Source organism: Pseudonaja textilis, chromosome 2 (assembly GCF_049901715.1).
Source record: "Pseudonaja textilis isolate UNSWEBS1 chromosome 2, rPseTex1.2, whole genome shotgun sequence".
Taxonomy (NCBI): Eukaryota; Metazoa; Chordata; class Lepidosauria; order Squamata; family Elapidae; genus Pseudonaja; species Pseudonaja textilis.
This window is the reverse complement of record NC_141991.1, coordinates 108,592,708-108,615,918: the sequence shown is the minus strand read 5'-3', so window position 1 is coordinate 108,615,918 and position 23,211 is coordinate 108,592,708. Positions and strand designations below refer to the sequence as shown.

General features: G+C 39.9%; 3 protein-coding genes across 4 annotated transcripts in view; 1 reads left to right on the top strand and 2 right to left on the bottom strand.

The window, feature by feature from the left end:
* The window catches only part of GGA3 (golgi associated, gamma adaptin ear containing, ARF binding protein 3), a 28,927-nt gene extending 26,248 nt beyond the window's left edge, over positions 1–2,679 (bottom strand). The window contains exon 1 of the mRNA XM_026701965.2: positions 2,625–2,679. Coding sequence (XP_026557750.1) covers positions 2,625–2,664 — 40 coding nt within the window. The 5' untranslated portion in view covers positions 2,665–2,679. The remainder of the gene's footprint in view (positions 1–2,624) is intronic.
* A 2,662-nt stretch (positions 2,680–5,341) lies between these two features.
* Positions 5,342–10,203, top strand: MRPS7 (mitochondrial ribosomal protein S7). Its single transcript, XM_026701970.2, has 5 exons — positions 5,342–5,448; positions 5,945–6,136; positions 6,828–6,891; positions 7,658–7,825; positions 8,709–10,203. Exons 1-5 carry the CDS (start codon positions 5,372–5,374, stop codon positions 8,928–8,930), a joined length of 723 nt encoding a protein of 240 aa, XP_026557755.1. The 5' UTR covers positions 5,342–5,371; the 3' UTR covers positions 8,931–10,203.
* Positions 10,204–12,989: 2,786 nt separating this feature from the next.
* On the bottom strand, positions 12,990–23,044 carry MIF4GD (MIF4G domain containing). 2 transcript variants are annotated; one of them, XM_087924878.1, is made up of 6 exons: positions 22,907–23,044; positions 18,613–18,749; positions 18,031–18,140; positions 16,513–16,668; positions 15,634–15,726; positions 12,990–14,657 (listed from the first exon to the last, which is right to left on the bottom strand). In XM_087924878.1, exons 2-6 carry the CDS (start codon positions 18,692–18,694, stop codon positions 14,430–14,432), a joined length of 669 nt encoding a protein of 222 aa, XP_087781004.1. In that variant the 5' UTR covers positions 18,695–18,749; positions 22,907–23,044; the 3' UTR covers positions 12,990–14,429. The 2 variants fall into 2 exon arrangements, with proteins under 2 accessions (XP_087781004.1, XP_026557756.1); XM_026701971.2 differs by having other exon boundaries at positions 22,553–23,033.
* Positions 23,045–23,211: the final 167 nt, after the last annotated feature.

Sequence of the window (23,211 nt, the reverse complement as noted above, 5' to 3'; positions counted from 1 at the left end):
GCTGTTATTCTCCTATAGCAGACAGAAGTCTGATGCCGAGAGATAATTGTTTGCCGGTTAGTACTTGAATGGAAGATCAGATCACCAGAGAATAACAAAGCTGTAGGTTAGACAATTCTGGGGAAAAAGCAATTGCAAACCAGTTTTGTATTGTTGCCAAGAAGAAACCCCTACATGGCTTTGTCCGGTATTCACCAAATTGGCATTCTTAACTCAAAAACCGCTTTATCATTTTTAAGGTTGGATAACAAATATACTGTAAAAATGGGGTGGAAGGCATGAATTTACATTGTTCAGCCTTAGACAATATTCCTTTGATGCACTGTGTCACGGGTAACTGGTAGAGTGGTAGAGTGATTAAGATGAAGTTCCTGTATTGGGTAGGCCTCAGGACCTAGGACTAGAACATCAGTATCATTTATAGGACCAGCTCTGACTTGCTTTGAGTTGGCATAGAAAATGCTGAACCAAACAATTTTGGTCAGACTAACCAAAGCTCTTCTTGGATTCTTAAACCTCTCATCCATTTGTTCCCCATCCTTATGCCATTTCTACAATTTAAAATATGTCTGGAAGAATGATATAATTCAAATACATGCTGAACAGGTAAAATAAAGGTTTCCCTGTCTAGTCATAGGTGACTCTAGAGTATGGTGCTCATCTCCATTTCTTGGCTGAGGGAGCTAGCATTGTCCAAAGACATTTTCCATGATCATGTGGCCAGCATGGCTATACATCAAAGGCACATGGAACATTGTTACCTTGCCACCAAAGTGGTACCTATTAATCTACTTGCATGCTTTTGAACTGCTAGGTGGGCAGGAGCTGGGGCAGGAATGGGAGCTCGCCCTGTTGTGTGGCACTCAGGTTTTGAATACAGGCTGTCAGTTTTCCAGCTGACAAGCTCGGTGTCTTTAACTGCTGAGCCATCGTGCCCTCTTCTATGCTGAACAATAAAACAGAATTTACTTAGAAAACTTGAAATGTAAACCCATAGAAAGCCCAAGAAAAATATTGTACTTATTTAACAGAAGAAAATGCACATGGAATATTTCACTTTCCTCCTCTTAGAAATGAATCATTGCTTAATGGAGCCAAACCGCAGGAGTCTTCAACTACTGCCAATGCAACTCAGAGTTTTTGTTTAACAGAGTGTATATTTATGTGTATTGAAGTGCAGAGTCTTCCTTATTTTATTGCAACAGGCAAAATATAACACCTCACTTGCAGTTCAATGCAGAAAGAGGCCAGTAGCATTTAAAAGCTGTCCAACAGACCTGAAAAGAGCTAGATAGGAAATTACAACTCTGGAAAATTGTGACAAGGCCAAAATCAGTACTAATGAGTAACTTACAAATAAGTGAATGGAAAGAAGAGATAAATAAGATAGTAGAAACAAAGTATCTATTTCAGGAAATGTTATCTTTTTATAACAAATAAAAGTGAAGGGAAAAAAGTGATTTGGGTATATTCTGAAGTAAACGAAGTAAAAACGGTACTGTAAAAATACAGGTAATCCTTGAATTACAACCATTCATTCCAGGGATCATTTGAAGTTATGATAGTGCTGAACAAAGGGACTTATGACTGGTTCACAAAGTTCCAGACATTGCAGTCACATGAACAAAACTGAAGAGCTTAGCAACTAGCTTGCACAGTTGACTGGTTGCAGAATCCTGCGGTCACATGACTGCCATTTGCAACCTCCCCTGCTGCCTTTTCTACAAGCAAAGTCAATGGGGGAAACTGGCAGGCAAGATCACAAGTCTCTCAGGCCTCTCCCACCCTTCTGCAAACATTCCTGCACAGGAACTTCCCACTTAATGACCCACACTACTGGAGTTATCACAAACAATCAGAACTGCCTAGATTGTCATCTCTAAGTCATGTGGTCACATGACAATCACATCACTTAGCAATGGCAATTCTGGTCCCAATTGCAGTCCTAATTTGAGGATTCCAGGTGTCTGTCCTGAAGGATAAGCTCCACTGGCCCAAATTACAAAGTCGACCCAATTTGTAACCCACAGAGCATTATAATAATTTGCATACTGCCAGAGAAGTAAATAACGCCTTGCCCCAGAGAAGGGGAAGTGTCCCATTTATTAAGGGCGTCCCTATAAGCTAGAAGGAGCAACGCACCAGCTCTGGATCAGAAGGAACCAAAAGGCTGGATTGCAAAACGCCCCTGGTCCAAAGCTTGGGAAGGTTAGAAGGGCGGAGGTAAATGACAACCAGCAGCATCCTCGAGCTCTCCGTGGGCTTCCTTTAGTCTTAAGAGCCCGGCTGTCCACCTGATGAATCCTTGGAGGCAACAGAACTGCCCCGCCACAGCTTTTCAACCGGGTCCCGCCGCTGTTTCCAGCCCCGGATCCCCGATGCTCAGCCGATCAGGGTCAAAGCCAGCCTTCCTCCACCCGCTCAGACTTCCACCTCCAGGGCTGGTCATGATCCCCCATTCGCCTTCCTCTCCAGCGGTGCAAACGCTTGCCCTGCCTTTCACCCGCCCGCCCCCCCATTCTTAACGCGCCTTCCTTCCCAGGCAAGGCGAGGCTCCTGCCACCTCGGCCACCGCCGCCCCCCCCACTTGCCCGGCGGCAGGAAAGAGGGCAAGGGTTACTCACTCAGCCAGGACTCCAAGCTTTCCCCTTCCGCCTCCGCCATGTTGCCGGCTGGCTCGGAGACTCCGCCCCACCTCCGATCAGGTTACACCACGGCTGCGCCGAGCCGATCAGGCGCCGCCTAACCCTCGGAAGGTGGGGGGGAGAAGGTCCGCGTCTCCTCCTTTCTCCTCGCCTCCTCTGGCGGCGGGCGTCGCTCACTACCTTTTTTTCTTGTGATCAGGTTGTCCTTGTTCTTGCTCGGATGGTCATTCCCGCATCTGCGCTTCGCTTGTGCAGTTGCCTTTTCAAATATGGCGGGTGTGGTTGGAAAAAAAAATATTCTACTTAAGAAAAAAACAAAGATTTTTCCTGAATCCCTGCTTCCGTCCTTGGCAAAATAGACCCAAAGCTGATAATAAAAATCAAGGTTGTATATCCTACTTATTGTAGGACCAAATTTGGATGATTATCTTAAATACTTTTTTAAAAAAATCCACCTGTATAATGTAACGATCCTAAAAGGCGACAATTTTTCTTCAAGATAGCAACCCAGCTTACATAACGCTGTCCCCCTATATAGAGACATTCTCGGGAAAATAAAATTGAATAAGTTGTAACCTAGAGGTTTGTTTGCCGATATACAGGTGCTTTGTGATTGGCTATACCTACCATGGCAACTATGTTGTGAGAATTTGCAGTCATACATTCTTAACATTCCAAATGTGCACTCTGATTCAAAAAATTGAGGTCCCAGGAATATGCACCACTGGCTCCCTTGCAGTAGCACAAGAGCTGTGACAACGAAAGATTTAATAGATCTTCATCTCTAGAAGGACTTAGAAGAACCTGCTTGGACCCATCCACTTGCATGAAATATTTTCTTAATCTTTTCTTAATCGGATACCTTCTGGAAGTTTTGCATTCAAGCTATTAAGACCATAACTTCATTGTCTACCTTTCCTGCCATTGGTATTTATTAGCATTTTTACAGGACACAAATTTCTATCCCACTTTAGTATCGCAAAGGTGCTTTTTTAAAGAAGCAATTGGACTTTTTTTTTTAAAAGCACCTTTGGGACAACCATGACCTCCTGCATGACTGGGACCTCCATAGATGTCCCACTTTAGTATTAAAAAAAAACTTTAGTTATTTTAAAAAGTTATAAAGTAATGGAAGGAAATGGTAGAACAAATACACTAAAAAGAGATAACAAAATAAAAAAGACTAAAATTTAGTAATATGATAAGACAAATGTTTATGAGAACAAGGTTTATCCATTGTTGTTTTACTGCCAATGCTACATCCTATTTGTAAGTTTGGTAGCTATGTTCAGTTATGACAGCCAATACTTACTTGTTCTTTTATTTGTGACAGCCTGTTTTTCCAGGTACAAATCTTTCCAATTCATATTAAAATAGTATTGTTCAATAAAAAACATTTTTAAAAAATAATCAGAATTGCTTCTATGGGACAAATAGCCCTAAGGGAAGAATGAAAGATGCTAGTTTGAACAGGCTCTGAGATGGTTTTCCACTGCCTTCCCTCAGTTTTCTTTTATACCAGACAATTGATAGTTTCCCATGACTAACTCATATTTAAAGCTATCCGAACTAAAGGATTGACACACCTTAGCTTGTACTGTAGCCATGAACTCCATAAATCTATTGTGTATTGTGTGAACAGTCTTTTCTTTTCCTGAATCTCCTTTCAAATTTATTAGATTGCTCCCAAATTCTTAATTTTAAGCAGAAAGTAACATTTTGTAATCCCTTTTTTTCCCTCCTAAAATTAAAAATAAGAACCAAGTTTTTCTGCATTCAATATTTTTCTCGGGCTGTTTGTAATTTTAGTCATCACTTTCATTTCCCCCTCTCTTTTCAACACTCTTTCCAGAGTCCTTCAATGATGGACAAAAATACACTGTTCTCATCAACTACACCAGCGTGGTTGATCCCAAACTGATAAAAGATGGCTTACAAAACACATTTTGCCGGACTGTAGTTTTCCCAGGCTTTTCGAGAGCGATCTCCCCCCCATACTCTCAACCATATGGAAAACTATGGCAAACTAGCAACGAGTCTATATATATATATAAAGACTATATATATATGCCGACTTGCTCAGTTGCGTTTTTCCTAGAACCATTCATAGATCGCATAGAATAAGAGTTGGAAGGGACTTTACGGGGTCATCTAGTCCAACCCCGTTTGAGCAGAAGAGTCTATGCCAAATATTAGCCTCTACCTAGGCTCGAACTCACAGCCTCCTGATTGTGAGGCGAGAGCTCCACCTCTAGGCTTCTTTAAACGATGAACATTTTTTGGAGGCAACCACTTATTGGCCCCAATTGTTATGTTGGCTTATTTATTGTGCCAACCAGCGTATTGTTTCTATCGCTTGAAAAAGCGAGGAGCACTTGCTCAGGATTGGAAGGAACCCCATATGTCCACTTACTAACTTAGCAAGAAATTGAGACTTGGCAAGAAATTGATTACACAAGCAAGTAAAACTTCTTGTTGTACTTTTTTACAGATACACCAAGAAGAGAACGTTAACATATCCAGCTGTCTCAGCAGGGATAATCTACTAAAGAAGGAAGCCCACCCGGTTGTTTTTTTTGCGGAACTTCCCTGCTGATGGCTACGTCACAAAGGATCATGGAATGGGGAAGCCCCTCCCCCGGAAGGCTGTTTCCAGAGCAACGGCGCTCCTCCCCCCTCATCCCAGGCGGTCCTTTGGACAGCCCTCGACGAGATCTTGAAGGAAGATGGCGTCCCCCGTGGTGGAGAAAGTGGGGCGCCTGGTCCGGCAGCTCCGTGTCTCTCGGAAGCTCTGGCTACCCGGGTAAGGAAGGGAGGAACAAAGAAAGAGAACGGCTTGAGACAATGCCACGTAATGGACAGAGGAGGGTTGGATTTAATCTTGGTTCCCTAAACCAGAATGACACCTTGAATTATGGCTCCTCCAAGCAGCATGCATGCCAGGCGGGAACGTGCATAGAAACGGTGGGAGGAAATCCTCAAATGCCTTCTGTGAAATAAAAATTAAATTACCCTCGCCACCATAATCATGCAATGTTTTGCAAGCGGTTTGCGTTTCTTCTTTCCCTTTTTAAGTTTTTCAAGGTCAGCCAAGTGGCATGCAGTGGCTAAACTCATCGGGACCAGCTGGGTTTTATTTTTGCTCGCTTTGTTCGGGTTAAGGTTGGGCTGAAGTGGTTGCACCCGAGAGACTTGCATGTGAGAAAAGGAGTTTACATGCAGCATTCTAAGTTTTCATGCCTTGGAGGTTGAAAATATTGGTGTTGACAACCGTTTTCTGCTCATCAAATCCTTTGTAGGCTGACTCAAGTCAGGTGGAGCCGATACAATCCTGCATATATTGATCCAGAAGTGAATAAAGAAATTTATCGTAAATCTCCAGAGGAAATGTCAGAGGAGGACAAAAAGAAACAGCAGTTGAAAACAATCCAGCCGGTAAAAGCTACCGAATCCAGCATCACCAGTTCTGTGTTTTATGATCCTGCGATCAGGTTTGGGTTTTTTATTATTTATTTTAATTTAATACTAATTTTATTAAAAATTATATTTATAGTGATAAAACTAATTGAAATTAAAAAATTGTGCAGAAAATAAATAAAAAAAGAATAAAAATAAATTATAGTTTAATGTATTCAAAAGATGCAAATACATAATTCAAAAGAAGAAATAGAGACAAAACTAAACAAGAACATTAAAAAGTGAAATAAGGTCAAAAAACAACATTATCCCTCCTAATTAAATGCTGACAAACTGTTTGCAACAATAATAGCTTTCTCACTGCCCCACCAGGTCCAAAATTTATAAGCTGCTACATCTGCAACCCAATTGACCTGTCATACTTTATATATTTCAAAGAAAAAATAGTTGACAGGTTAAGTAGCAGTAAGTTAGAATTCAGGGCCTTCTGTTAATAGTCTGTTTCCTGAAAATTACTTGTAGAAAGTTTACAACAGTTTTTTATTTACCACAAATTACATCAATCATTACCTCTGATTTGCCTAGGATCAAATATCCCTGTTTGATTTTTAATGAAACTTTTCCTTAGTTTTTTAATTGGAAACTTTCCCAATATTTGCATCTCATTTCCAAAGTTCATTAGTCTCTGTTGTAAATGTCTCTGCAGCATTCATTGTTGCAAAATTGAAGACTACTTATAAGACTGTCACATTTTTGTCATTACAGCAGATTCATTAACATGATGATGAAAGGAGGTGATAAACTTTTGGCACGTACCATCATGAATCAGGTACAATTTATGTTTCACATGCTTTTTCTTTATTATTGCCCATATGGGAAAGAAATAATAACCCTTTTAATGGTTTTTTATAAGTGCTTACCCTTCTTTTAACAATCTATTGCATATTCAGTTATTTCCTCGATTTACTTCTTACCAAATGTCAAATGAATCACAAATTATATGTAGGTCCGTGTTTATGCACCATATTTTTAAACCTGCCTTTCAGAATTATAGTGGAAGCAATATCGGAACTTTTCTAAGGCCTTTTTAATTTTCTTTTTTAAAAATAATTTTTATTGCTTTTAAAAAATAACAGGAAAACAAAAAGACAAAAACAAAGATATAGTACATTATCAAAAAAGCCATAACAAGTGCTTAAAAAGTAAAAATACAAAATATAGAATGTATTGTACAATTATACAGTATATATAATTATCTAAAGCACACATGCAAGTGTGCATGTGTGTCACTGTATAGTCATTCTAATTTATATGCTCTTTAAGGCTCTGCTGATAGACAGTATAATTTTAAAAGTCAATAGCTTTGAGAACTGAAAATCTTTGTTAAATTTAGTAGACAAGGAGAGGTTGAGGTTTTGATCTTTGAATCTTTCTCAAATGTCATGGATTTGTAAGTTGCATACCCTGTGTAAAACAAGATGTGATGTAACACTGATTAGTGACCATCTGTATATGGAAATCAGTTCCATGTTGAGTAAATCGTATTGCTGAGTGAGCCCTTCACAATCCTTCCTTTACCTTTGTTTGGAATTAAGACTTTAGAGGCCATTAAAAGGAAGCAACTTGCAAAATACCATGAAGCCAGTGAGGAAATGAAAGAAAAAATTGAGTGCAATCCTTACAAAATCTTCCATCAAGCAATCGAAAACTGCCAACCTGTAATTGGGCTTGTGGGTATCATAAGAGGAGGTAAAAAGTATCAGGTAAGATATAAATAGAGAATGCTGTGTTAATGGAATATACTGAGTTTTTAAAACTATTGTTTAATGACTGTGCCACAATGACCAACTTTGCACATAATATTTAGTGATAAATACCAGCTTATAAATCAAAATCACCTATCCAACCAAGCCAAGCCAAAATCGAACAATGTGATGGCTTATAAAATAGTTAATGAGTCCTTTAAAGAACTAGCACCCTGGTGTCAAGCATATCTAATTTTCTCCAACTCAAATCTAGTTGGATTTGCATTTTTTGTAACTTAAATATGAAATTATAATAGATGAATAGTATAAAAAAATCATTCCATTGGGATTCAAGATTCTTCTGTTTCCATCTATCGATTGGCAGGTTTACTGCTGTCCGAAAAAACATGCTACACTGAATTTGTGCTACATAAATTTTATTGAGACAAAAATTTACTTGCATTTTTTTCTTTTGAGTTGCCTTTAAATTGCATGGCATCATTTTCAGTGGACCCGGATGCTTGCATAAATTTCTGCATATTTATATATAAGGCAAGACATTTCTGAGAATTTCCTCTTGCATTTGGAAAAGTTCATAACATTGCGGAAAACAGTCTTCATCCACTTCAGTTTTAAGTTGAGATCCCAGAATTGTTGCACTAATTTATACGGCCACCCTGATGTTGGTTTGCATGTTTTGTAACTTAAACATGGAATTATCTGGATGGCATACACCAAAAGCAAACCATGACATGCAAAATATCCACATAACATTAAATAGTTTTTGTTACAGAAATCTTGAATTCAACATTTTTTTGAAGACAAATATGTAGTTTGATGTAAATTTAATTAGCATGCTAATGATAGTAAAGTATATTGAACCTCTTTTGCTTTTTTTCAGGTACCAACTCCTTTAAAGATTAGTCGGCGGAGATTCTTAGCCATGAAGTGGATGATCACAGAATGCAGAGAAAACAAGCACAGGCGAACATTAATGCCTGAAAAGCTCTCAAATGAGCTTCTGGAAGCCTTCAGCAACAGTGGCAACGTGATAAAAAAAAAGCATGAGTTGCACAAAATGGCAGAAGCTAACCGGGCCTTTGCTCATTATCGATGGGGGTAAAGAATGTGCTGTTGGATCAAGTGTATGATGACTTTTGCTACCAGAAAAGACAACTTTTCAGTGTTTTAATTCCATGTGCTATTCTTTGCGTATCACTAATCTGAGCAGAAAGTTGCCTGCTTCCCATTCAACTCTCATCAAAAGAATATGAGCTGAAAAAAAATCAGGGTCCCCCTTTTCAAGTTCACATCGGATGTGATTTTGAATATGTCACATCCCAAATGACATCATCAATACAAATAATTGTTTATTTCCCACTCTTGTGTTCATCAATTTCCATTCATGTTTTGGAAAACTAACAAGCAGGTGATTGAAGGTGATCAGAGCTGAAAAATAGTAAAAATGGAAACTACTTTCTGATTTGTTGCTTGTATATGTGGTGAAGAAAAACCTTTATATTATAGATTCTTTGCAGAAAATAACGTGAATGAGAGATCAGTAGAATGAATATTTGTCTCTGTTTACATATATGTTATTTCATGGGCAAAAATAAATGACACAGTTTTTATCCTTAAAATATAGTGAGTGTTGGAGGGGTTGCCAAAAGTCTTCTCTGTCTGCATCCAGTGAAATAATTACTATATAGCTTATTTTACCTAATTTTTATTTAAATAACATGTACTAATTTTAAATTATAAGCCCCTTATCTACAACACACAAATTCTACTTGATTGAAATGTTTCAGGCTTGCTGATACCTTCTGGAGGTAGCAAGAATGCCAAACATTTTAATGTTTCCATTTATTAATGAAATATATACAACACATAAGACCTGAAGCTGGTTTAGGAATTACAGCAATAATGAACTTCTTTAGAAGAAGATCATAAATTATTAGATTATAACCCTTTTTATTTTTAGGTAATATTAATTTGCTTGGCTGCATTTAGGAGTGATTGAATTTTTTTTGATCTGCATCTTGAGTGTTTTCAGTGGCATCAGCAATACCTAGAGATAAGTTATCAAACTGAATTTAAAGTATTGTTAGCAACAGACTTGGATAGATCGAACAAAAATAGTATTTGGGGGAAAATAATTAACCACTGGTAAAAATCGTCAGTCACCAGGTCCCAGAAATAAGTTTCTTATGCATTCAAAACCCCAGAAATCTCTCTCAGGATTGGACAGAACTTTGTTCCATGGTCAACCAGTGTAACAGGTAGCCTTCTGAAGTGGTAAACTTCCATTTCTGTAAAAGAAAATTCCAGCTCTTACCATAAAGTATATTGTTTTCATTGAATTAAAAATGGCAACCAGAAATGTGCCTTCATGAGCTATCTTGGTATTGTCGTATTTAGTCCTCCTAAAAAAATTGAAAGATGTTAAATTTCTTGTGGTTTTTTTAAGTGTAGAATCTTTCCATCTCTACTAGCTGCTAAGGATATAGCTATTCTGTTTTGGACCTTAATGATAAGTTAATTTGGGGAAAGGAGAACCAGGCTTAAAAATTTCAAAGCAATTCTTTTCTTGGAGAATCTAGGTGAAGTGTGGGTGAATCATTTAATAGGGCCAGATTGTCATCTGAGGAGTTGCATTGTGAGTATTCATTGTGGAAAAAGTATAACAATTACTTTTGTTAAAATAACTTCTGATCTCCAAATATGTGCTGATATCTTATGTATCTCAGAATCCATTCTAGCATTGTCATGGCATGTTCTTATAAAATAACTACCGTGTTTCTCATATAATAAGGCTGGGTCTTATTTTTTTTGAGCCCCGAAAAAATGGCTAGGCCATCTTTTCGGGGGTGGTGGTGACTTAATTCCCCCCCCCTTGCATCTTCAGGTGGGCGGCGATGGCTTGGATGTTGACCTCGGCATTAGTGGGGCACTTCGTATTGGGGTCAACGCAGGCAGCACCATATCCGGGTGTGCAACAAAAGTACTTCCTAATGGCAAGCCCCCCACCATTTCACATGTTTTAATATAGGCCTTAATTTGGGGGGAGGGGCTTAATTTCATTTCATGCCTATAAAACATGCTGGGACTTCCTAGTGGGGAAGGCCATATTGTTGGAGAAACAAGGTAGCATAGAAATTGTTACTATAAATGTTGCTTCCTTAACCTTTTTTCTGCAGGCTAGCATTTCATGTGTGATTGATTTAAGTGTGCCATCCAGTTAATGTCAATTCTTGTTGGCCACAAATTATCCCCATATTGATTTGTTCCTAACTTGATTCTGCAGGTTTTTCAGCAATGCATTCATTGTCACTGTAACTAAATGGACCTTGCTAAGTGGTGGCCATTTTCTCTGTCCTTCTATCTCCCAGCATTGGAACCTTCTCCAAAACTAGGTTTTTGCATAATTTGTCCACCTAGAATTATTTGATTGTGATCATGTGTGCTTCGTATGAGAACTCTGGATTTATTTATTCAGTGATCCATTGGTTTTTGGCTGTCTATGATATTCTCAAGAATCATTTCCAACATCAAACTTCGAAAGTGTCAATGTTCTGCTTCTTCAAGGTTCCCCTTTATCTTTCCTAAAGTCACAAGAAATAGCATTGTTTCACTATTCTGTAGGTATTGACACATCACAGCATCTGAATATTTTTTCCCAATATCTTTATGGCTGCTCTAGTCTACAACCTAAAAGGCAGAAGATACCTTCATTATGTCAGTCAATTCTAAGGTTGATTGCTCTACCTGTTGTCATTAACTTAGTATTCTTTATATTTTACTTCCAGATTCTTAAGTGTGTTCCTTGACCCTTATTTCTAGAGCTGATAGATCTTTTGCATGTTTACTAGAGTAGTAGTATAATGGGAGTTATGTCTCCTCCTTTAGTGTTAAAAACATGTTCACCATTTTCCAATCCAGCTTCCCTCAATATTCAGCATGTAGGTTGAATAAAGGGGGAATATACAGACTTACCACACTCTTTTGCCTACCTAGATCCAGTCTGTTTCACCGTGTTCTGACCATTTGATGGCTTATTGATCTGTCAACAGGTTTCTCATGAGGAAAATGAATTGTTCTGGGATTCCTATTTTTCTAAACTTTGCATAACTTGGCACGATCAACGCAATCAATGGGCTTTTTAAAAAAAATTGAAATACTAGTTGCCTTTCAGTATGCTTTGCCTTTCTCAATCATGCAAAGTACATGAGGAATAATGTATTCCTCATGTACTTGGCCTTTTCTAAAGCCAGCTTGAATATCTGGCATCTATTTTTCCATGTAGAACTCTAATCTACAGTATATTAGATGTTCTCAAGTGTTATTTTTGTAGCCTAAGTAATTAAGGATGTTGTATAATTGTACATTGTTAAATCCCCTTTATTTGGGACATTGCCATATGCTGGTTTTCAGATCTTCTGGTATAGTTTTAGAACCTTTATTCTTTTCTGGTTACTTCCCATATTTCTGTCACCATTTCATGTGTACACAACTCAATTCTCTTTGAAGATTAAAATACCCTCACAATTTTACACAGCCATTGTTCTTGATAGTGGTAAAGAGAGATATATTTGCGAAGTGACTATGCTGAACCCCTGATGTGCAAAAATACAGATGTCTCTCACTTGGGAATGGAGGATACCCATTTATCTTTGCAATGCAATTTGATTGTGCTTTTGACATGATTGAACTATACCATAATCCAGTTGCACCTATACACCAACCTACCATGTATTAATTAGATGCTTGCTGATCCTTTAATTTTTCCACATATAGAACTGGGTGAGGATGAGTTGTATGTTTTGAGAATGATAAAATATGATAAAACTAGTGAATTGATGTTTTGTTCTACATACTGATACACTTGTATCAAGTGTTTCCATGGCAAAACTACTGACTACTTTCCGAAGAATAGTAAGTAAGGTTGACATACCACTATATATGTGTTGTCAATTCAACTCTGTTAGTATTCTTGGAGAAACCTGGGTGAATAAACTCAGAGGCTAAAATCTTGAATAATAAGCACTTCAAGTACCAACGTTTTTTGTTGATTCCATATAGGATACCATTTATGGTTTCTGACTGATGAAAGGTCATCTCATGCCTCTAGCTGAATGATTACTCCCTGATTTAATTTAGTCTAGAAAAAAAAAAAGTGGAGGCAGAAGTGTAAAATATTTTATAAAAGTTCCAAACAGAATGAATTCTCTTAGGAGAAATTTACAGTACATTGGTTTAAAGTATTGTTGGCGAGAAACGTTATAAAATGTATTGTTACCTATTTCCCCAAAAGGGCTAATTCTGCTGTGGCTTTGGAAGTCTGTTGCTTTGCATCTTCTGGAGGCAGAAGGTGCCACCTTAGCTAAAATCTGACCTAGCTTAGAAGAAAGCTGAAGGCTGCAAGCGGAAAAACATTTGTATAACATTTTCCTATACTTGGAGAAAAACCAAAGTGCCCCATGGTAGCCTCCTTTTTCTTTCTTTTTAAAAAGTGCTGTTGCAGGGTCAGTTAAAAACCACAGATATCCTTCTGAAGCCTCAAGAATTGCTGGGTAGCAGCTTCTTAGGGCATACTATATACTATGATGGACTTTCACAATCTGGTGCCCACCAGATGCTTTGGATTTGAACTTCCATAGGGTTAAAATTCACACCTGAAAGGCATTATGTTGAAGAAACCCACATTAATAAAAAGATTTGTCTCTTTTTTTCAAAGAGAGAACTCTGTAGCCTTTAAGGAATCTAAAATACACGTTTAATTACTAGTTTTGTTTTGCTTAAGGGGGAAGTGGAAAAGGGAGAGAAAATGTCTCTTATCCTATTTTCATAAGATAAGCCTTTTTATTGTGATGAATTTTGCATCTAAGTAGGCAAGGATTAATTATCAAAGTAGCCCTTCTTGGATGATTCCATTGTATATGCTGGTTATGATAAGACTGTCCATCAAAATCTCCCTTATGCAATACTAGCCTCTCCCTGTCAGACTAGTTTCCTATAGTTGGGGAGAAAAGAAAAGAGTTTGATTTCAGACCAATCTAGTCTAGGCACCGTTTGGATTCCAGAGTGATTAATAGTTCCATTGGAGAAACCTTGGTTACAAAGAAGTAAATGACACTTGAGCTTTGATCATATCATGATTTTCCTTTTTTTAAAAAAAGAGTAAATTGAGGGTAGTAACCAAGTATTAAGTGAAACAAAGCCTTACCAATACAGACCAGAAAGAGCTGGTATTTTTTTGAAGTGTATGTAAAATGATTCCTAGGCTAGTTTTTAAAACCTGCCATTGATGTTGCTAAATTGAAAGTAAGGGAGAGAAAAACCTCCCTGCGTAAAATGCCAGCCTAGCCTGCAAAAGGACATAATACAAGCCAGTATTTAGTGCAATACAACAAGAGTAGCAATGGCCAAGCGTCTGCCACTTTTTTAAAAAAAATTTCTCAGCTCCTCAGTTTTGGGCAGCAGTTCCCTGGCACAAAGGAGCAGGGCACATGTTCTATAACAAAAGGGTTAGGAATTTTTTAAAAAAGCATACAAGTTGCAGCTTTGGTGTAAAGTTTGCTGGTGAAAATGGTGCGAATGCAGGCTTTGCTGGTGGTTCAAGTGTTCAGTCAGTGACCTCACTGTAATAATACTTCTGAGCTGCTTCTGTCATTTTCCAATCAGTGGCCCGGAACTCAATGATCTCCAGGAGTAGCAATTGGGAGAGGGAGCTGAGACCCTCCTGCAGAAGGAATCCATCACGCAGAAGGGAAAAGAGCTCATCCATCCTCTGACTGTTCATCTTTTCAAGCTGTTCGCCAATGCGGTGCAGCTGCAGCACCAGGCAGTCCACCTTAAGGCAAGAAAGCAATGGACTTCTTGAAGAATTGAGAGCATTACCACACACATCCTTGAGGCTTCTCTTCCAGCCCATTACCCACCCACAAAAATAAATGCAGCTCAAGGCCTACCTCACCTCTCCTCAAACTAGTACCATCCAGATACGGCCATTTTGCCAACAATTACGGCAATTGTTCCTTTTCCAGGTGCATATAGGAACAGTTTTATACTCAAAGTACATACTTTCTAAACATATTCTCATTAAACAATAGCCATTTGCATTCCTTCTTGGGACTTTGAATCATTCAATAACTTTTCCAATACTCTTGTTATATATTCAAAATATTCTACAATTTCATCCAAAAGTTCTGGTTCTTTTATTAGTATAATTCATTGGAATGTAACATGCATCTGACACTAACCAATGGATCCCTACTTTCATATGCACCCACAACAACCTACTTGACACTACTTAATATTTTCTAACACACACCATAATCCAGGTGTCAAACTCAATTTCATTGAGGGTTGCATTAGGGCTGTGGTTGGCCTTTGGTGGGGGTGGGGGGGTGGGGCAGACAGGCATGGCCAACTGGGTGGGCATATCCAACTTGACGCCATTCACTAAACTGCTGGCATGTTTCCTCTTCACACTGAGTAGACTGAGCTGAAGCCATGCTGGCCCAATGTTTCTTCTTTGCATCGGATAGACCAGGCCGAAGCGACGTGGGCCGTTCCCTTATATTTTCCAGGATGGCCCCACAGGCCAGATCCGGCCTTGTGTTTGACACCCCGGCCATAACTCCTTGATTCAGAACTCCCTTACACCTTGATTTCCTTGCATGTAATCCCCAAGTCCACTTCATAAGACAAGACTTTCTCCATTCAAGTTTATTCCACCTTTCCCTTTTCTTTTAGTTCTAATTATTCACCTGAGCTGTGATTTAACAGAATCCATGTTATCCGTGGCTTGTTCCAAGAAAACTCACCTCTTCCTCTTTCTGCAGACTATCGGGCTGTGCCAATCGGAAGAGGCAGTCATAAACAGGATTCACCAATGCCATCATGGGCATATTGTTGACCTGTTAACAAAGTGTGGACTTGTTATATTCATAAGCATTTTGAAATGTTTAACCCCCACCCACCCATCTTCAACTTATTACCACCACTTGGAGATTTAAAAAAAAAAAAAAAAACTAAGCAAGTAACTATATTGTTAACTAAAAGCAGTGCAGAAAAAAAGCTTGTATTTTTAACTTATTTGGATGTTTGCTTAATGACTACAACAAAAAGTGTTTTTTTAAAAAACGGCTCTGGTCGCATTATGCCTTGACTTATGGTTGCAACGACTTATGACTGAAATTCTGAGCTCATGGTCATAAGTTGTGGACTACTGTATACTGAAGTTACTTAAAATAAGCTTTGGGAAAAGAGAGGCATGAATCAACACCAAGTCAACTCTGAATGTTGATCTGAGGCATTTGGGTGTTCTCAATAAGGTCCAGAGGTGGTATTCAGCAGGTTCTGACCAGTTCTTGAGAACCCGTAGAAATTTTGATTAGTTCAGAGAACTGGCAAATACCACCTCTGACTGGCCCCGCCCCCATCTATTCTCTGCCTCCAGAGTCCCAGTTGATTGGCTGGGTCTTCTTTTGTTGCCCTGCGAAGGAGAATGGAGCTGGAAAGCAGGTTCATGAGGTGGGGAAGGAATGGGTATTTTACAGTATCCTTCCCCCAGGAGTGAGGAGGGAATGGTGATTTTGCAGTATCCTTCCCCTGCCACGCCTATCAAGCCAAGCCCACCAAGCTATGCCCACAGAATCGGTAGTAAAAATATTTAAATCCCACCACTGATAGAGTCCCCTTACCCGCAGGTAATCAAAGATGTTACAGATAAAAGTGACGTAGCAGATCCATGCTTGGAGGGAATGGGCTCGCAACTCATCACGGCCCTTATACTCTTGCTGCAGTCGGTTGAGAAGGCACCTCCGGAAGATACTTTGGCCTGTTTGTTTGCTTTCCACCTGTGATAAACATCAAGCTGTTAAGTCCAAGGGAAAGCTATATATATCGATAGATAGATAGATAGATAGATAGATAGATAGATAGATAGAGATATATAGATTAGATAGAGATATAGAGATATAGATATAGAGATATAGATATATGCAATCAAAAGAAATTGCAGTCCCTGTTCCCTTTATATTGCTCACATGTATAGCTTTGCAGCAGTTGTCTGACCCAGACAATCATTGTCTGAGCCAGACAATGAGCTCACACAAACAGAGACCAGGAAAGGGGTCAGTGAGGAAAAGGATGGTGAAGGGAACTAATGATCTTCAGCTGTCAACAGAGAGTGACATGCACCAGATGTATCTCCTATTGGAACTGAAATTCGAAAACACCAGACATGTAAAATGGGGGGCGCTCTGAAGTTTTTCTCTAGGCCCAGGCCTAGAGGAAGAACCCAGTATTTTTCCTTTGCCTGTAAGTCATGAAATTAGGAGTCTGGAAAGGAAGAACTAGGTTAAAGTTACTCCAGCAAGAATTCCTATAAACTGCCTCCCAGCCAGTAGATATCATGTCTTGCACATTTGCTTCCTGGTCTTGAGGGAACATTGGTGGTAGCAGCACTGGATTTTTATCTCAGCATTTGTACAGTGGTAAGGAAAAGCAAGTGACAAAACACGTATGATATTGTAATACAAGCCTGTCCCATGTACTTGAACACAATAGAAATCTGCCCGCTTTTTCGGTGCAACTGGGCTTGGAAAGGAGACCCGTGTTCTCCCTCCATTTTTCTCTCTTACACACACACTGCTCAAACCCCATCCATAAGAAGACAAAACGTGCCTAAAGAAGCAGGAGCCTCTAGGGGCACAAAATGTGGAGGGAGGCAAAACTGAAATGGGTTATTTAATGAGTTTTGCTCACCAAGTCAGGGGCTGCAGTTGAAGGGATAGATTCAGCTTCTATCCTCTCCTCTGGGCTGGATACCAAACATGTTCTGCAGGTCAGGCCAAGCCAAGCTCCATCTGTGGAAAGGAAGCATGGCTGCTGAATGACAGGCATGCCCGGAGCCCTGCTTTAATGCAGCCTACAGGCTCTTTCTTATTAATTACACTGTGTTGTGTTATATTATTATAGTTTATTACGCATATAGCATACTATATGCAATATGAGGGGAGGATAGCATTATTGCATTGTTATTACTATATTACATTATACAAGTCTATCTCAGACTAGAAATGGGGACATCATCCCACCAGGCATGATGAAGACAATGCTGAGTATCAACAAACAAAATCCAAGGTGTGCTGTAGTTGGATGTGGAAAATGGCATTAAACTTCTTACTGATTCTCAGGAGGACTATTCGGTCTCTCACCTGAGTGATGGCATAACAGATGCGCCCGGCCTCTTTACTGAACACACAGTCTTTTAAGGACTGGTCAACAATTATATTGGCCACTTTCTCCCGATCCACGCTGCTGGGATCTACAGAAAAAGAAGCAACACTCAATTCTAGATTAAAAGAAATGTAAATCCATTTGATAGAAATTACATCAGCAGTGCCACATCAAACACTATTCCAAGTGAATTTGGAGACATGTACCAAAAATTTTGGTGGGCAAAAACAGGAACTGGGATATGCCAGTTTTTCCTACTTGCATGCCCTACAAGTGTGCTGAAGTACACAGTGGCCAGTAGTTTGATAAAATAAATGCCAAGTGTGTATTTTGGATTAGGTTATCAACAATTGGGTGCAACTACAGAAAAAGTCTTACATATGTGTGTGTCCTCTTTAGCTCCTGAAGAAAAAGCCTCAGGGGCAGAGGTTAAGGAATCAGAAGATTTTCATGGCAGCAAACAATCTCTTAATTTGTTTTAAACTCTGAAGATTGTGTGTTTGAGGGCCAAGGCAGAAATGGAAAGGCAAAATTGGGGGTGGGGGGGAAGAGCTACCAACCTTTGAGTGCTGTTTTCAGTAACTGCTGAACTTCTGAATCAAATGAATATATTTTATAGTCCTCTTTGCTTGTCTCCTCCATCCCTTTCCCTTGTTCAAGTGCTGTTAGGTCAGGGAAGCTGCTGAGTTAGCAGGACCTGCGAAGAGAGGAGAGATCATAATGAACAATTTCTTTGGACCAGGGATAGATGTGCATTGGTTCTTCCCTAGATGAGGCTCTATAACCCACGCAAAGAGAAAAACAGAAGTTGATAAAAGGAAATAAAAGCCTTGGATAACAAATGAAAAAATAAACCTGGGGAAGATTCTTTTCCAACAAGGGCAGCTAGTATTCCAATTGAATAATTGCTATTTCCGTAAAGCTGTGTCTCCTTCCTCTATTATTTCAAAACAAGGTACTTTAGTGTGCAAAACAATCTAACATCATTGGCTCCCCTGTTCCAGTAAGCTGAATGCAGAGTTTCTGAATCCAGGGCCAAGCAGACTGCTCAGTCATCAAAATTCCTCAGTTTTTGCTCAGTCAGGCAAAGGTGAGTTGACACGACAGGAATCCATGGAAAACATTTTGGAGATCTGGAATCTACTCAAAGAATAGAGGTTGGAAGGTATGTTCAAAGAAGAAGAGCAATTGCGTTAATATTCTATTAGCTTCCCAGTTAACATGTGGCGCTGGGGGATCCTGAGCGTTCTACTTCTTGGTCCCTACACCTCTAAGCCCATTGTTACATCATCTCTGTTTCACTTTCCTTATTCAATTTCATCTGTTCATTTGTTCACCTTTCCTCCCCAAATGTTAACAATTCTTTGTAAAGTACCATTCCTGAAATGGCTCTCTTTTTTCCATCCATCAATATGTTCCCTTGTCTTGAATTCTCCTCCTTTAACTTAATGAAACCCTTGCTTGTATCTCTTCTGCTACCTAGCTGCTGCCTTTCCCATTTAAAATTTTTGAGTCAGAATATATCAGGAATTCCTGATCATTCTGGTATCATGACCCCCCCAAAATAAATAAATGTATCGATGTAATCCTTCAGAAGTTGCAAAATTGCAACTATCAGCAGTTCCAGCCTGTCTGGCTGAGAGAGAGGAACGCTGGGATCAGCACCCTCAAAAGGCTGACAGCCAATCTACCGCAGATAGACCATATTTCAAAGGGAAATTTCCATCTATATATTTCCACCACTGTCACACTAATTGAACATCTACATCTACATCTCTTTCTCCTCAAGACAAAAGTGGAACAACTGGAGGGTTCTTTGCCTTGCCCTGCTCCATGACTTTTTCCAGTTGGGCCAAGGGAAGAGAGAAAATGAAAGAAGGGTGAACCAGTATTTCCTCTTCTTCATACTCACCCCATACCCCACAAGTATTCTTCAAGGGAACAAAGCACTGAAAAAATGAAAGCCCTGCCATCTGCTGGAGATAGGGTGACATGTGCAAAACTGGAAGCCTTTCAGATCACACTTCTATTCTGTCTAGAGAAGCATTTTCTTACGCAAGTCTAAAAACGACAAAGCAATCTCCCCCAGATTCACCCAGGAGTTCACAGCTTCATAGTATGACATGCTCTGCCTGACCCCTCTTGATTTGCAGTAATGCGATAAGAAAATCCTGCATGAGGATTGCTACCTAGTGAACTCAGAAAAATAGGGAGATATTTTAGTCCAGGAAGACACACACCACGCTAAGTTTAGTTCTGGCTTGGTATGTTGCATGAACCTAGGTCCTAGGTAAATGGAACTTATTCATCAAAGGATGAATTAAACAAATTAAGATCCAAACGCATGTTTGAACTCCATTCCAGAAAAGAATAGTTGGAGGCAGCATTCAAAGGCCTGCTTTTGGAGAGCATTATGGTATCATCAAAACAACAATTATTTTTAAAAGCACTGTTGTTAATATTCTCTCGTTTTTATACTTTGTAGCAGCTATTATTACTAGTAAATAATTATACTGAATTACTGATAAACAAACCATTTTTCAAGTGGCTTCCAAAATAAAATAAAAAGTCCACAATTTTAAAAAGTCATCATTTGAAACAGGAGATGAAAAGCAGAATAAGAATTCCTTAGCAAAGGGAAGAGTTTTTAAAATCCAAAGGTTTGAGAAAATAAAATCTTCCTTAAGCAACAAGATAGAATCAAAGAGACACCAAGCCTTTCTGTCTCAAAAAGTTTTCTGTAACTGAGGCATTCTTATGGAGATCTCTATTTTTGAGAGTCCACAACGGGTCACTTGTAAATATATAAAGAAATACATAAGGAGACAGGCAGGTCTTCAAACCATGGAGATCTTTAAACTAGTGCCCTGAATTGAACTTCTGAGTAGATTGGGGGCTTGCCTCAATTTTTTACTTTATGGAATGCAGTCTCTTACAGGAATCTGTTGCTTTACTATTTTCTCTGCATGGAAAAATAGAGTTTAGGTATGTAGAGTCTAGTATAACACCTAGCTGTTAGTGTATTGCTTGAATAAAAAGGCAGACAATCAATGAAACAAAAGATAGAATAAAAAAATTACTTGTATAAAGTGAGGGAACTGGCCAGAGGTACAGCAGCCTTCATGTGCAGCAGGGGTGTCAAACCCGCAGCGTCAGAGCAGCGTCACATGACATATTGGGACTTTTTTCCCTTCGCTATCTGGCCCACAGCTGCAAGTTTGACAGCCCTGATGTACAATCAATACGCACTGCCATGAACTGACTAAGGGAATGACAACTCCTTTTTACAACAACTGCTGTCATTACACAGCAATCTTATTAATGGGAGAGCACAGCCAGTTTTGTTATTGCATGGAGAATTCCCAACTGATAAGTCAGTTTCAACACATACCAGAGCAGTCATACCAATCTTTCTCCTATTCAGAGCATGTGACCACTAGTTAGGTTTCAAGATCAGTTATTTCTTTGCATAGCAAGTCAGCAATCAGTATGTTCTGTGATTGTTCTGACATGTATAGAAACCAGAGCTACTGTTGCCTGATGCCAGACCTCTGGAACTGGCCCCAATCCTGCTGGCCTTTCGCAAAGCTTTTGAAGACCTGATTCTGTGCCTGCCTCCTCATCATGTTAATGTCTTTTTAATGACTTTCCCAGCTGTGTTATGGATATATTTGTATTCATTTTAACACTGTAAGTCACTCTTAGAGTCATGTATTTGAAATTGGTGCCTACGCAGATGAAATAAATGATAAATGGGGTTCTATTCCATTTCCAACTCCTGAAAGTAACTTTTGGGGTAAAGGAAAAAAGTAATGGCAAACTACTTCAATATTGTTAGCCAGGATATAACACAGATATGTTCACCAAGTCCCTGCAAAGGAGCAAAACTGGAAAGACTCATTTCTTTTATACACCTACCCATACAACATTGGCTGACACAGTCCAGCAAAACCACCACAAATACTTTTGACTGATGGCTCTACAGGTAGTCCTCAACTTACAACAGTTCATCTAGTGACCATTCAACATTACAATGGCACTGCAAAAAGTAACTTATGGCCATTTTTCACACTTACAAGCATCTCCATGGTCACATAATCAAAATTAAATTGCTTGGCAAGCGATTCATATTTAGGATGGTTGCCTATCCTGGAGTCACGTTTTGATCACTTTTTGAGACCTTCTGACCACCAGAGGAAGCCTGATTCACTTAACAATCATGTAAGTAACTTAACTGCAGGGATTCGCTTAACAAGTGTGGCAAGAAAGGTCGTAAAATGGGGCAAACCTCACTTAACAAAACTCACTTAGTAACATACCTTTTGGGCTCAATTGTGGTGGTTAAAGTCAAGGCCTACCTGTTCTTTAAAAACCAGGCTTCCCAAGAGGGAAGCCAACTTATCAAGGGGGGGGGCGGCCCGCCCCCTCCAAGAGACCCGCACCCCGACTTTCTCAGGCAGACCCCAAACAGCGAGAAGGGGAAGTCGGAAGGACACCCACCTGCTCTCTCGCCTTTCAGGCCTCCGATGTCAGCAGGGACGCGCCTGCATCTTGCCGCGGGAAAACGTCCCCCCCCGGGGGGGCGGGGGGCGGAGGGGCTAAACCTTTTTGGGGTCCGGCTCGGGTCGCTGGAGGTATATCAGAAAAAAGCCCACCACCAAAAAGAGCAGCAGCAGCAGCAAGAAAGGCAGCAGCTCAAGCATGGAGTGCAAGTGCAGAATGGGCATCCTTCGGGTATTGGCCCCGGCGGCCCCCCGACAATCCCGACAGAAGCGCCCAGCTGGGCTGACCCGAGCAGCCGTCGCGCGTCCCTCCGGCAGGCAGGCAGGCAGGCCGCTCTGGCTTTTCACTCACTTTGGGATCCGACGGCAACTCCTAAAACTCAGCTGCTGAGTGGGGTGCGTTTCCTCCCCCCTCCTCCTTCCCCCTTGTTTGCACAGCCGGAGGCTTCCTCTTAGGTCATTTCCTCGCCAGGATGTGTGGAAGGAAGGAGGAAGACGGTGACAGTTATACCGGCAAACAACGCCACCTGCCGGCAAACGCAGGCACACTCCTTTAAATCAAGGTTCTGAAGAGGCTGGGCAAGAGTTTACCTCCCTCACGAACGAAGGCAAAATACACGTGTCTCGGGATAACGTTGCAGGAATCAGGATCCAATC

Excerpts from the sequence above, each read along its gene's own strand:
- MRPS7 (XM_026701970.2), top strand. The coding sequence starts at position 5,372 with ATGGCGTCCCCCGTGGTGGAGAAAGTGGGGCGCCTGGTCCGGCAGCTC. Across the intron at positions 5,449-5,944 it reads CGGAAGCTCTGGCTACCCGG|GCTGACTCAAGTCAGGTGGA; the intron begins GTAAGGAAGGGA and ends AATCCTTTGTAG. Across the intron at positions 6,137-6,827 it reads TTTTATGATCCTGCGATCAG|CAGATTCATTAACATGATGA; the intron begins GTTTGGGTTTTT and ends TTGTCATTACAG.
- MIF4GD (XM_087924878.1), bottom strand. The coding sequence starts at position 18,694 with ATGGAGGAGACAAGCAAAGAGGACTATAAAATATATTCATTTGATTCA. Across the intron at positions 18,141-18,612 it reads ACTGAAAACAGCACTCAAAG|ATCCCAGCAGCGTGGATCGG; the intron begins GTTGGTAGCTCT and ends CTTTTTCTGTAG. Across the intron at positions 15,727-16,512 it reads ACATCTTTGATTACCTGCGG|GTCAACAATATGCCCATGAT; the intron begins GTAAGGGGACTC and ends CTTTGTTAACAG.